Consider the following 13,252-nt stretch of genomic DNA (forward strand, 5'->3'; position numbering starts at 1 on the left):
ACCTTCAGAGCGAGAATATATGCCACACCTCGCCTAAAGCAATAAGTGATCATGCGATTCTCAAAGCCGCAAAAGATGCCGAGCCTGTGGATCTCGGGAAGAACATCGACGGTCTGGACGAGTTCGTTCGGTACGTGGTTGCCAGTGTGATACTGCGGCAGAAGCCTGGTATCTCACGCATCCTTGGATTCGTGGCGATACGTTCTCTCTTTTCCCCCGGAGTCTCCGTCTAGGAGCGCCAGATTCATGAGCATTCGAAGGGAGTTCTCTCAAGCCATGGAAACGAAAAAATCCTCTACTTGGATTCGTCCAGGGCCTGCCCTTTCGACCTTGATCGCTTTGGCCCTGGTATCTGGGGAGTCCTTCCGACGTAGGCACACGTACTTTGGTCGTACGGGATTGCGTGTAACCTCACCTCCGCAGCCGCCAAAGTTGGTGAAGAGTAAGAGAAGTCCCGATTGAGCACGACCGGCATGCTACGTGTAAGCAGAGCCGTAGAGCATGCATAGGATGAAGGTGCCATCCAGTGAGTGAGCGATAGCTTTAGTTTGAGTGAACGTGCGAACACTGGATAGTTCTCACGGCGATATCAAACATGATCCTGTTCTTTCATGGGTTTCCTACTACGACATCACTCCCAGAGCAACGCCCACTTCATCATCCGCCTCCTCATCACCGAAATCACCAAAGTCCCCCTCGTCACCGTCCGGCAACTCAAATCGCATGAACTTCTCCCCCTTACTCTCCGTACCCCACTCAACCACTTGTCCATCCTGCACCTCGCAGTCTTTCAACACGGTCCTTTCCTCACTCTTTACTTCCCCACCCTCAATCTTACATCTCCGGCCTAATATACAATCCGTCAACTGCACGTTCTCGCCGACCTCAGCGCCCTCCATCAGAAGACAGCGCAGTAATCGAGCACCCTCCCCGATCTTGCAGTTCGCGCCGATGCAGGACTCTTTGATGTTGGTCTTTTCGGCGACGGACACGTTTTCCGCGAGGAGGCTGTTTTCGGCTTCTACGCGGCATTTTCGGGGAATGAGGTTCTTGTGGGCGACTTTGAACTGGTGGGAGAAAGGTGAAACAGGATTGCCATTAGTCTCCTCGAGGGATGAGAGTTTGGCGAGGCGGAGGGATATGGTCAGGAGGAGGTGTGCGGTGTCGACGCGACGAATCAGTGGCGCATCTGGTGTAGAGGGGTGCACGTATGATAGTAATGGCGGGACGTTGACTTTCGATTTCGAGAAAGACTGAACGCCTTCGGGGATGTTAGAATCGCGGACTCGTGATGCAAGGGTTGGGGCGGTGTTGTGTGCTTGACTTGCGCCCACGTAGGTGGAGCTAAATTTCGCGACGTCAATTTCTTCCTCAATAACTTGCGAACCGTGGTCGCTGCCCGGTTCGTCTTCTGGCTGGAGTATTGAGCGCAGACCGAGCTTATCTCCCAGGCCAGTTTGCCAGCCAGACTTTGCCCACCAGCCCAGCACATCTTCCGCAACACTCTCAAATTTCTCGTTCTTCTTGATCATCTCGATGATCCAGTAGGGAAGGAAATAGATGTGTGCATCGCGATGGGTGGTCAGCATCTTTATGCGGCCATGTTTGCGAATGAGCGAATGCCGCACCGGTAATGTCTTGTTCTCTTCTGTGATGTCGTTGAGGGTATCGGTTGGTGCAGTGTAGACTAGGTTCGAAACATTGCGGCGCAACGAGTCGGCTGGTGGGGGTACGGTGGGCGTGTGGAGCGGGGTGGTCGCGATGAAGTCCGTCTCTTCACCCTTCTTGCTGCCTTCGCCTTTGGTCTGATACCACACACCTAGACCGCCTCTCCTGCCGAGCTTCTCGCCACCGATAGCGATAGGTACTTTCCCATTCTCTGTGACGCCGCCAGTTGCTGCGCCGAATCCGGCCTCTTCTACCATCCAGGCATCGGCTAGCGCTGTGCCGTCCAATTCGCAAACGATGTCGCAAGGCAAAACAATAAAATCGCTCTTGATCGCATCTTGCACTTCTGGTAGCCGGAAGAGGTGCCCGGTTCCTGTTTCGTGGGTGAGGTCCTTGGGCGCAATAAGATCGGGCTTGGGCGCAGGGAGCGAAGTGAGATGTGGGTCGCGCGACAATGCGGCTTCTATGGCTTCCAAAGACTCTGGAGGAGATATGATGGTGATATCTGAATAGTTGGCGTTTTATTAGCCCAAGTTGGATCTGGAGGGTGGGTCATTGCTACCTGTGACTCCCATGCGGTAACACCACTCAAGCGGATACCACACCATAGGCCTGTTGGCAATTGGCAACAGCGCTTTCGGTATGTCCTTTGGCGACGAGGTAAAGGTGGTCAACGAAGCTCCAGGGCCACACAATATGACGGCCTGGAAGCCCGGCGAGGGCAGCGTAGCGTGCGGCATGGTGGTTTAAGAGCACGCGGATGTAGCAAAGGATGTATGTTTTACGACCTGAAACACCGTCGAGCTTAAGCTGGGCAGGTAAATGTGAGCTCCAGAGCTCTGTCGCCAAGGTGTATACAATATGTTGTTGGCGTGCGTGAGGTTGAAGCCGCGCCCCGCCAAAGTTTTGTTTGCATGTGCATGACTCTTCGGCCCGCTCTCGGTTCGGCGCCATGATTCTTTGGCAGGGGTGCATCATAGCTCCCAGCCACGCAGTGATCCGCCCCCGAGGGACAACAACAACACCTCGCCTCCGTGCCCGTATCCACGCTACCCCACTCGCTGCTCCACGTTGCGCAGCCTAGATGAAGTGAAAGCATGTCCTTTTCCTACGATCGCTACGACCGCCGCCAGTCCAGCTCCACCCGTCGCGGCACCTTCAGCTACTGGGTGCCCCTAGTCTTCACCGTCACCGTCGCGACCGCAGGCCTTGCCGCCTGGGTCTGGAGTGAGCGCCGCGACGATGAAGAATCCAACGATGATGATCTGAGCTATGGAGAGGAAGACTACAAGAGGATGCCTGAGCCGCGCGACGGCGCCGCGCGCGAGGACGAGACGATTTACTCGCGCGTCCAGGGCGTGATGCGCCGGACACCCAGCCCGCAGCAGCTGTTTGACAGTGTGAGCAAGAAGACTGCCGCAGGGCTTGCTGCTGCGGGGGGCTGCTGCTGGTGCTGCGCTGGCGAGCATTCGCGAGGAGGGCAAGGATGATTACCCCGACCACAGCAGATGGTCTGAGGAGGCGTCGTTGAGACGGAACACGGAGGCGAAGAGCGAGCAGAGCAGGTCGGCCGTCGACGCCAATGCGAAGAGCTTTGCTGCTTCAGTGCGAGGTGGGCCTTCAAGCGGTGGTAGGAGGAAGACCGTTGCTATCGTGGTTTCTGCCGAGTCGCTCGTGGACGATTTCCATGAGGAACATGGCCCATATCGCTCCGAAAATGCTGTATGTCCTCAAGAGCATCACCCGAAGATTAAATTAACATGCATAGACCATCTTATCTCACCTCCACGATACCGACTTCAGCCGCACCAAGCTCTTCGTCCTCGTCTACACGCCTTCCCTCCGCTCCCGACCAAACTCCCCCAACCGCACCGCCTCCCTCGGCTCTTCCTACGATGCCATCTCTAATCCTGCGCGCACACCAGGCGAAGGCGGCCCTGAAGGTCTCTCAACCGTCGAGCCCCACCCCGAGGAACCCTACACCCCCCGCTCTCTCGACCCGCAGCACTGATGACCATCTCTGGAACACACTCCGCCCCCAGGCCCTGCGTCTCGTCGAGAATCCCGCCATGGTCATGCCCTTCACTACGCCCTCTGGTCATGTGCATATGCTTCGCCACCTCGCGCCGGATCTTGTCTACATTGTTGACGCGTTGAGTGGCTCCAGCGGAAAGAACATCCAAGACATCACCCGCTGGGTCGGTCAGACCATTGTTGTTGTCGGCAGCGACGGCACGGGTCTCGGCGGCCTCATCGACACTGACGACGAGAGCCATGCCGGAAAGGGCAAGTCTGAGCACTCAGGCCATGGGCATAGATGGTGGGAGAACACGGATATGGTCGGGCTCGGCAAGGGCGTCGAAGTTGTTGATGCTTCGAGGCTCACGGATGATTACGAGAGAAGAGTCGGCGGAAGGGAGTAAATATGAGTGTTCTTGTCGCTTCATTGGTTTAAAAGGATGATGTTTGCATGATAACCCGATCACTTCGTGTGAGTATGTTTTGCTAGTCCGTCTCTTGGCATGTAGGAAACGAAATATGATTCTCAGCGTTGATAGTACATATAACGGGGCAAGAGCAGACGAGAGTACGCTAACCCCGGTTCGTTGACGGCACTCGAATATTCGCTTTCATACCATGACTATGGCACCTCCAGAACTTAGAGTGAAAGCGAGCAGTCGCTCTTGTCAAACCATAAAACCACCACTACTCTCCGCCCTGTTCGTACTCCAAACAAACATCGACAATAACTATCTATGCTTTACTACTCCCGCAAAAACAAATGTCTACCAACTCCAATCTAGCTTTGTTGATTGATGGTGACAATGTCTCAATCACCTGGGGTCATTGTTGGCCTCATGGCCGAAATTGCAAACTTTGGGACTGCCAGCGTGCGCCGCATGTACGGCGACTGGACGAAGCCCGATCTTCAAGGCTGGAAAGAGTGTCTACTAAATCACTCAATTGTACCAATCCAACAATTTGCGTATACGACCGGCAAGAACGTAACGGAAGACATCGTTGATTCGCGGTTTCGCGTGCGTCCTTGGCGAAGTGGAAAAGAACCGCGCCAAGTCTCTGCCGCTGCTGGATGAGGTCGCGTGTGAAGTCGAAGAGTTTCACGCATTAGCGAACGATTCGTGGGACTGATGTAATTGAAGTGACCAACTCTTCATTTGAGATACATGCTGTAGGTTCGTCCACGGCAGCAAGCTCTCCAGTAGAGCGTACTTTTGGTTGGATTCATCATGTATAATAACGTTGCTCTAATGTTGGATTGTCTTCATCCCAAACCACTTGAGCAAACTAGTACGGGTATATGAAGCCTCATCGGTATGTATCATCAATCATAATCTGATTTCAACTTCATATTGGATCACTCCAAGATCTAAACGTTGCTCTACAATTTTGGCCGCGACGAGGAGTTCGACGATTCCTCAGTGAGGCTCTGTCACGCGTAAACCACAATGAGTTAGCGTGCTCGTGCGCCTTACCTAAACTTCGAAGACTTGCCGTGGCGCCTATCACCTCTCCTCACCTTCGCATCTCTTCCGCGTCGCTTTTTATGCACCCGCGCCGAAATCTGTTCCGCCTGCAGCACACCTGTATGTCCAACACCTTCTTTGCTAGACAGCCTATGATGCAGCATCATCCTCTGTCTAAACCATCCCCGTCGCTCCTCATATTCACCCGCGCTCCGAGTCTAAGCTCCATAACTAGGCGTGAGAACAGCGATCGATGACCACAGCGCAAACCTCGACAAGTAGTTGCGAGCCTTGGGTACCTCGGTGGAGGTACATACGCTTCGCCCCATATGTACGCGTCGGTGTCACTGAGCCAGCAGATGTAGAGTAAAGAGTTGTGGGCTGGCGATGTCGTGGGAGGTGTTGCCGAACTAATCTTCTCTCTGAGGCACTGTACCACCTCACAGGGATTCATGTCAAGGTGACGAACGATTAGGTTTCTGTTGGCGGAGCAGGCTCACTAGCAGTGTCACGACGCCATCCTTGGTTCATCCTCGGATTGCGCACAAATTTCGAAGCAATGTTTTTTTTTTTCCGTTTTTCTCTTTTACTTGTATATCCTGCCATATGTCCAGTAATACTCCCGTGCCCGAAATCATGGAAAATACTGTTTCCTTACACGATATTGACCTTTCCACCTTACTCAATGTCTACCTTGCGCACCTCCACGAACCCGTTATCTCCCATCTTCGGGACCTCTACTCTCAAAATTCCATCCTCTAGTTTGGCAGTAATTCCATCCGCATCGATCGCGGCAGGGTTGGCCCGCGTCCCGAGCCTCACCTTCCTCTCGAAGGGCCCGACTTTTCTCTCGTCCATCGCCAGCGTCTTGAGGAACTCCTCGTCCCCCGGGCGGTAGATCACACCGGCGATCGAGAGCTCTGACTTCTCAGCGTCCCAGTTCACACCAACGTCTTCCTTCTTAGCACCCGGGAGCGATATGTGTACCACGAACGAGTTGGGGGTGTCGAAGATGTCTGCGTCCGGGATAAAGTCTGCGTTCTCGTCCTTATTGTTGGAGGTAGGGTCTAGGAATGAGCTGGCGAAGGCGAAGGGGTTGAAGGCCGGTCCAAAGCCACCACGTCCCCATGGTCCAAAGCCACCTCGTCGGCCCTGATGGTGACCGCGACGTCCTGGGCCGCCGTGGTGAGGGCCATGGGGAGGGCCATGGTGAGGGCCATGGTGAGCACCTGGGCCACCGAAACCTCGAGGTCCACCACAGCCGTGTCGGCCACGACGAGAGCCACAGCGACCATGACGATGGCGGCGGCCATCGGTCTCGGAACCGCTGACGGACGGGCCCTCGCCGTTATCGTTGGCATCCTCCATGTCCCCGTCACCATCCTTCTCGTTCACGCCGCTATCTTTGCCTTCATGCTCAGCATGCTCAGCATGGTCATGGTGATGACTCGGAGGCGGCGGCGGTCCACGGTGAGGGAAGGCCCTGCCACCAAAGCCTGGGAAGCCCCATCCCCAAGGTCCAGATGGTGGACGCCCGTGAGGTCCACCACGCTCCTCCTCGCTATGCTCAGTGTTGTCGTCGTGTTCGTTGTTTCGGTTCTGGTTCCACTGAGAGAACCAGGGATGATTCCCACCATCTTGCTCTAGGCTGGCGACCCAGTCCCAGAACGGCGCAGAATTGTTCATGTATTGTACTGACGGCATCTTGAAAATTTGCTGTTGTAGTGAAGAAAGACGTCACAGCAAGATTCTTGAGCCCTATATACTCACCAGCACTTCGCAGGCATCAGCTATCACGTGCGGGCATACGTACGCCTACACATCTCGCCACACGCTACGTAAACGCCGAAACGCGCCACCGCGGCCAGCAACTCCAATCATGCCTGTTCATGGAAAGAATCGAGAAGATTCGAGGACGCGAAAGAGGGGTATACACTGCATGCGGCGTTGATGAAGGTTGCGTCTGGCCAGGCAGGCGAGGCTTGCGCGTCGTCGTGTGCCATGAAGGAAGTTAGAAGTCGGTGGTTGCGGCCATCCGATGACGCCGATGTGGCGTACGTGTGGCGTCTCAAGCGTAGATTGGACTACGGAGGCACGGAGGATGCTTGGAGAGAACACACACTCGGAGGTGTCGATGGAGGTTATGCGTCACAATAGCTGTCGACTGCTGCTCATGAGATCAAATTTTCCAGTGCTGTAGTGCACGCGCCGCATATAGGACCTCGGGAGATCCCTGCCCGATCTGCATTGACCAAATTATTGAATAATATTGTCAAGCATTCATAGAGATTGTGAGCGAACACAGCTCCAAACTATCAATGTACCCTTTTCCTTGCCACATATCCAATCGATACCTGTAGTTTACTGCTGATTGAGCATCCAAAATGACCAAAGACAGCAGCGTTCACACCACGATGTAATTCGCATCACTCTTCCTCTGAACTGTCGCCATTGTCGCCGCCTTCGACGTCCACGGCGCTATCGTGAACACTGCTAGGAGCGTCGCCGGCGCATTGGAGGTGCTTTCTTTGATGAACCTCCTGCGCCAGGTTCCCATCGTCCTCTTCCTGCTCGAATCCTTGCAGCATCGCTGCGTTCAAATCGTCTTGCACAGCGAGCATCTCTCCATCTCCACCAGCAGTGTGTGTCGGCGACTGAGCTGCCTGCTTCTCCTCCTTGTCCTTCTTTCCCTTCGATCGATGGCACTCCATGCCCCACTTGGAGTGTAGGTGATACCGCCGGCACCAAGAGTCCTTGTTCACCTCCTCGATCTTCAGAGTCAAATTGCGCCGGAGCCCACGGAGGGATGTGCACATGACGTTGTGGATCAGGCCCTCATGGACCTCAATCTTCTGCTTCTTGCATTCAGTGAAGAAATCTTCAGCTGTAGTACCACACAGCGCGATCGCGTCCGCCCAGAGCATACGTGCGCCGTTACTCTCCGCCGTTTGGTCATAGAGCTGGTTGAGGAGCCGCGGTATGAACTTCGTAACGTCTTTACCGAGGGTGGGCAAGTCGAGCTCCTGCTGCCATCTCGGCACGTCAGGCAGGCCGACTTGACCATATTCCTTCATATAACCATCCTTGTCCCTAGTAAGATCGCGCCCTGAGTGATGTTTGTTTGGGCGCCACATGGGAGGAAGACCCATGGTGCGGTTGCGTTCCTGAAAGGCGCGGATCCACACATCGGTAATGAGATCACAAAGCTCAATGTTGTCCTGGGTGTAGCTGTGGATATAGAGAAGCGTGAGCCGCTCAGCTGTCCATGGTAGGACCTTGCCGTTTCGATCTTCGATATCTGGGAGAACCTGGTAATCTTGACCTTCCAGACCTTCAAAGAGCTCGATGATGTATTCCGGAATCTCTGCGCTGAAGCGATGCGGTGGCGGCGGAGCAATGTCAGTTGTGGGCAAAGGAGGAGAAGAAGCGTACTGCTCTTGCATGGAAAGGATACGGCCACCTTGCTGAGTATTTTGCATCAAAGGATGGTCAGCCTCTGGCTCGGTCAACGGTGAAGACAGCGACGAGTCCTTCCGCGCACCCTTCCGCGGACCGCCTTCCACATGCTCGTTTCTCAAATGCTCAACAGACGTTTCGCTTTGCCTCTTCTGTTTGCCCTTGGTTGCTGGTGCTGGCGACGACGAAATCTTCGGCTCGGTGGGTCCGCGCTCGAACCTTGTCCTCTTGTGTGAAGCGCCGCCTACAATCTCGTTTGTCAACTCCTCAATGGACGTTGTGCTTGGTCGCTTCCGCTCATTTTCAAGTGTGTTTGTGTCACCCTTCTTGCTTTCTGCGTCTTCCTCCACCTGCTTCTTTCTGGCCGAGAAGCGGATATAGAGTTTCTGCTGAGGTTGCGCAGGTTGCTGCTCTTCGGTCTGGCTGTGATAACCAGGGTCACTGCAAGGTACTTCCGTAGCAGTACTGTTCTTGCCCACCTCAGCGTCTTCTTCGTCCTCTGTCTCACCCTCGGCATCTACATCCTGAGCCAGTTCCTCATCGGTTGGGAGAATCACCTCAAGAGGCTCCGTCATCGCGAACTTCAGCCCGATTTGCTGTTGTACCGTAGGCATACCGTTGCCAATCAGAGCCCTAACCGGCTCAACGCTGAGCTGACCCTGGTCCTGGACAGAGGCATATGTGAGAAAGGGCTCGGCCGCGGTGCGATAGTCAGCAGGTAAGCCGTAGTCAAGCGCGGCATGCTGTTCAGTAAAGATGTACTGATCCTCGGGCCCATACTCATGCCTATCGAGGGGAGAGTTGTGACTCTGTGAGTTCAATGCGGGGTCCATGTGTTCAAGCCACGGTGCGGCGACCTGCGCAGCATACTGGCCTTGGTAGCCGGACCTGAACACTTGCTGTTCTGCGCGCAGCGGCGGAATTGGCGAAGCCATGGCAGGTTGCTGCTCCGGCTGTAGCGAGAGGATTTGCCTGTGGTATGCGGGTTGATCTGTGGCCACTGTGTCGTCGAGTTGTGGCGATGGTGTTGAATATTTCTCGGGTGACGGTCGTATGTCTTGCACGAAAGGCGAGAAAGAGGTGGCTGGGCGAGCCATTGTCAATTTGGTCCACGCTGAAGCTGCGACCTTGCGGTGAGGTGAAAATTGCGGGTTGCTGATGGAATGGAACTGATAAAGGTGGTCCAGCGGTCACAGTAAAGAAGTGTAAAGTCACCAAGGTCTCAGTAAAGTGTGGAGCAGATGAGGGCTGGGGATAGCAAGTTTTGACGGAGAGGGAACCGCGGTCGTCGCCGAAGAGCGTTTGCGCATGGCCCAAGGACAGCGAGTGAGGGCCAATCAGGTAAGTGACAGCCTTCACTGCTACGTCTCTCACTTGTCATATTGACTCTTGTGAGCACAATAATAAGCTAGAAGTTGAGAATCAACGGTCCCTGCATTATCCATCTTAGGTCCACACATGATGCTCAAACCTTTGGCCTGCCGCTTTCTTACGAGTGGCAGGCTGGGGTTCATTCTATACGGGAGAAATGAAAGTAGAGGTGTAATAGGGTACTGCTGGCCATACTTGCGACCGGCCATTAACAAGTATGCCATCATATTCCTGTTCCGATTTGTGTCGCTACAGGACAGCCGGACTCCTTTGAAGTGCGCTCATCTCGTTTGAATACTGCGGGCCATGGTGTTTCGACTTGAAAAACAAACACATATTGTTGCCTTCTGGAATCAAACACGAGATCGTCTGACCCTAATGCCTTGCTCTTCTAGGCTTTCACTGCGTTGAGAAGATGTATTGCCGGCCTACCTGGTGGCAAGGGCTTTTGGACTTCTGTCTGTCATGTTGTTACTCATCAATATTACCGTGCGAATCCTACATAGATGACGGTCGCCGTGCAAAGCTGTGGACCTGGCTTCGGTGCACACCGAGAGAGGCTGAGATTGATCATACGATGCGGTTGTTCGTAGAGAAGCGCTAGGAAACCTCGGACACTTCCCGGCATCGCAGGAGAGTCTCCACAAGATGAAATCCATCGCCCACAGACAACGCCACGCCCCGTGTACAGTCATGGACATGCTCATTCGCGATGTCCCCCATGCATCTAAGAACTTGGCGCTTGCGCATGGAGGGCGAGAATAGGCGCCAGTGCTGAGTGGCCGTTCAAGCCACTGGCGGGAAGCTACGTCATGGCTTTCGGACTCGAGTGGATGCTTCAGAACCCCACCACCCCTCTCTGTGGTGTACCAGCACCGGAATCCTGCTCCTGTGATGCCAGCCGCACCCGCATATAACACGCCCGTTATGCAAGCTCCCGCCCCGACAACCAGATCGCTCCTTCCGCCTTGTCCGTCGCGCACGCGTAGCCATCACCGCCCGCACCCTCGACTCCATCGCCGTCGCATTACCATCGTATGCCACTGAGTGCGTTTGCGCACGCAGACAGTACACTTGCGAGGCCGTGCACGTCAGTAGGCCTTAGATGGCGCTTCAATACCTCGCGACCAGCCAGGGCTGGCTATCCTTCAACCACAGCACCCCCACACTCTACGTAACGGCTGAGGACGAAGATTTCGATGTGGAAACCTTACGTGCATGGCGCGACGAAGGGTTCAATGTCAAGTATATCCCCATGGGCAAAGGCGGAAAGACGTATGTCAACACACTGCATCATCTGGGCGACGGCATGGGCATCGGTGAGCGCTATGCGATCGTAGGTACATTACCCTTTTCAGTCACTCGCCGCGTAGAGATCGTCCGTAGCATTGTGGAAAACGCCGGCTGACGACTCACGGCGAAGCGTTCGGTGACGCAGCCGCAATCTGTCTCGATGTATACTCCGAGCCTAAGACAAGCACTTCCAAACTGTGCTCGCTGATCGCTTACTACCCGAGCTCCATACCCGATCCGAGACACCGCCTATCATCGTCCTTTCGGGTCCTGGTCCATCTTGCTCAAGGGACAGGAGAGGGTGAATCTACTGTTGGAGTTACGCGAAGGCCGGAAGTGCTGGGTATACAGGGAAAGCGGAGGACAGTGCAGAAGCGAATCACGCCAGGAATAGGGACCGGCGGTTTGCAGAGCAGAATCGAGTACCCAGTGTACACATATGAAGGCGTGGATGCGGGGTTCGCCGAGCACGATCTTGACGAGTACGACGGCGTGGCTGATGCACTAGCATGGAGCCGAAGCCTTAGTATGGTACGACGAGGCTTCGGTGCTGAAGTTGACCTGGAACGAGTATGGGAGGATAATGAGGAACGTACGTATTGTTCACTCACGCCCAACCAACGGGTCCATCTAACAAGACTGATCAGAGAAGTTCCACAAAAGGAGTGCTAAGAAAATCATGGAAACTTACACCACCGAGCCTACACCCTCCGTAAACTACACCCCCACCCTGACCGGCGGCCTTGGGCGAGAAGAGATATCCCGCTTCTACAACGAATACTTCATGGCCGATAAATCACCTGTTTTCCACTTGCGCTTGATCTCTCGAACCATTGGCGTAGATCGCATCGTCGATGAACTCTACATCCAATTCAAGCACACTATACACATGCCGTGGGTTCTCCCTTCTGTAAAGCCCACGGGTAAGAAAGTAGAGATTGTGGTTGTGAGCGTTGTCGGGATGAGAGGAGGCAAGGTGTGGAGCGAGAGGATCTACTGGGATCAGGCGAGCGTGCTGTTTCAGGTAGGGTTACTGGATCCCGATCAGGTGCCAGAAGACGCGAGAAGGGAAGGGCTGGAAATGCTGCCCGTTGCGGGCAGTGAGGCTGCCAGGAAGATCATGGACTTTGAGAGCGAGGATACGAATGACATGATTGACGACTGGTGATATGTTTTCTGGATATCAGCCGATGAGGGGAGTAATCAAAGTGTCTTCTTTCTGTACGTATCGATACATGCCCCAGTGCAATTTTAAACACCATATCAGGTGTTCGTCCTGAATCCTGAGTTAATTCTGGCAGTCTACATCTCCCAGAGCAACGTATTGTAACCCGCCATGGCACGTGAGCATATCTCTTCCAAGGTTTGGGTTTCGATTGTTTGCTAACTCTAGATCGCATGACTTGATTTCCCTCATTGACAATGAGCGAGCTTTGCGTGTTTAAGGTGTTATCATAGTTATTGAGGAGCTTGTATATACAGAGATATAAAGTGTACTTCTGTGTTGATGCAGTAATTCGTTGCACGGGTATCGAAGGTATCGCTTCGAAGGTGAGTCGCGACACAAAGAACTCAGCTGGGCTTTTGGCGACCAGGCTCATGACGGCGCTGGTTTGAGAGGCTTCACAACAGACTGAAATTTCATTAAGAAATATAGAACTAACTTGGATCAAGCATGGAGAGACGCGTGTTGAGTCAGAGGCTGTTCTTTCGCTTTACTTCACTTTCACTATTTGTGCTTCCACGCAAGATATCTTGCAGCTGTACACTAGTGAAGCACACGAGTGAAGACATCACCGGGGATAGAAGGCGATCCCTTTCCCATTATCAGAATTGATGCATAGGCCTAAGGCTTTTATGAAAAGAATAGATTAGGTGCTAAGACTTAGGGTACGAAACCAGCTCGTCCCACATAGCAGGGGTAATCTGAGGTAGTAACCTCAAGCCCAAAGGCGCAAAACGATACGAAAACGGAAGTC

The 13,252-nt window shown here is 54.0% G+C and overlaps 5 protein-coding genes across 5 annotated transcripts; 2 read left to right on the forward strand and 3 right to left on the reverse strand.

Moving 5' to 3' along the window:
• Positions 1-623: 623 nt before the first annotated feature.
• Positions 624-2,408, reverse strand: GCD1 (Translation initiation factor eIF-2B subunit gamma; the record flags this gene model as incomplete). The annotated part of the gene is made up of 2 exons (XM_056209713.1): positions 624-2,173; positions 2,231-2,408. The coding sequence occupies 2 exons, from the start codon at positions 2,406-2,408 to the stop codon at positions 624-626; spliced, it is 1,728 nt and encodes a 575-aa protein (XP_056076535.1).
• Positions 2,409-2,765: 357 nt separating this feature from the next.
• N0V89_000896 (uncharacterized protein) lies at positions 2,766-4,091 on the forward strand (the record flags this gene model as incomplete). The annotated part of the gene is made up of 4 exons (XM_056209714.1): positions 2,766-3,068; positions 3,091-3,390; positions 3,437-3,622; positions 3,711-4,091. 4 exons carry the CDS (start codon positions 2,766-2,768, stop codon positions 4,089-4,091), a joined length of 1,170 nt encoding a protein of 389 aa, XP_056076536.1.
• A 1,740-nt stretch (positions 4,092-5,831) lies between these two features.
• N0V89_000897 (uncharacterized protein) lies at positions 5,832-6,857 on the reverse strand (the record flags this gene model as incomplete). The annotated part of the gene is made up of 1 exon (XM_056209715.1): positions 5,832-6,857. The coding sequence occupies one exon, from the start codon at positions 6,855-6,857 to the stop codon at positions 5,832-5,834; it is 1,026 nt and encodes a 341-aa protein (XP_056076537.1).
• A 722-nt stretch (positions 6,858-7,579) lies between these two features.
• Positions 7,580-9,706, reverse strand: N0V89_000898 (uncharacterized protein; the record flags this gene model as incomplete). Its single annotated transcript, XM_056209716.1, has 1 exon — positions 7,580-9,706. The coding sequence occupies one exon, from the start codon at positions 9,704-9,706 to the stop codon at positions 7,580-7,582; it is 2,127 nt and encodes a 708-aa protein (XP_056076538.1).
• A 1,379-nt stretch (positions 9,707-11,085) lies between these two features.
• On the forward strand, positions 11,086-12,441 carry N0V89_000899 (uncharacterized protein; the record flags this gene model as incomplete). Its single annotated transcript, XM_056209717.1, has 3 exons — positions 11,086-11,320; positions 11,404-11,865; positions 11,921-12,441. The coding sequence occupies 3 exons, from the start codon at positions 11,086-11,088 to the stop codon at positions 12,439-12,441; spliced, it is 1,218 nt and encodes a 405-aa protein (XP_056076539.1).
• Positions 12,442-13,252: the final 811 nt, after the last annotated feature.

Source organism: Didymosphaeria variabile, assembly GCF_027946475.1.
Source record: "Didymosphaeria variabile strain IMI 356815 chromosome Unknown scaffold_1, whole genome shotgun sequence".
Taxonomy (NCBI): Eukaryota; Fungi; Ascomycota; class Dothideomycetes; order Pleosporales; family Didymosphaeriaceae; genus Didymosphaeria; species Didymosphaeria variabile.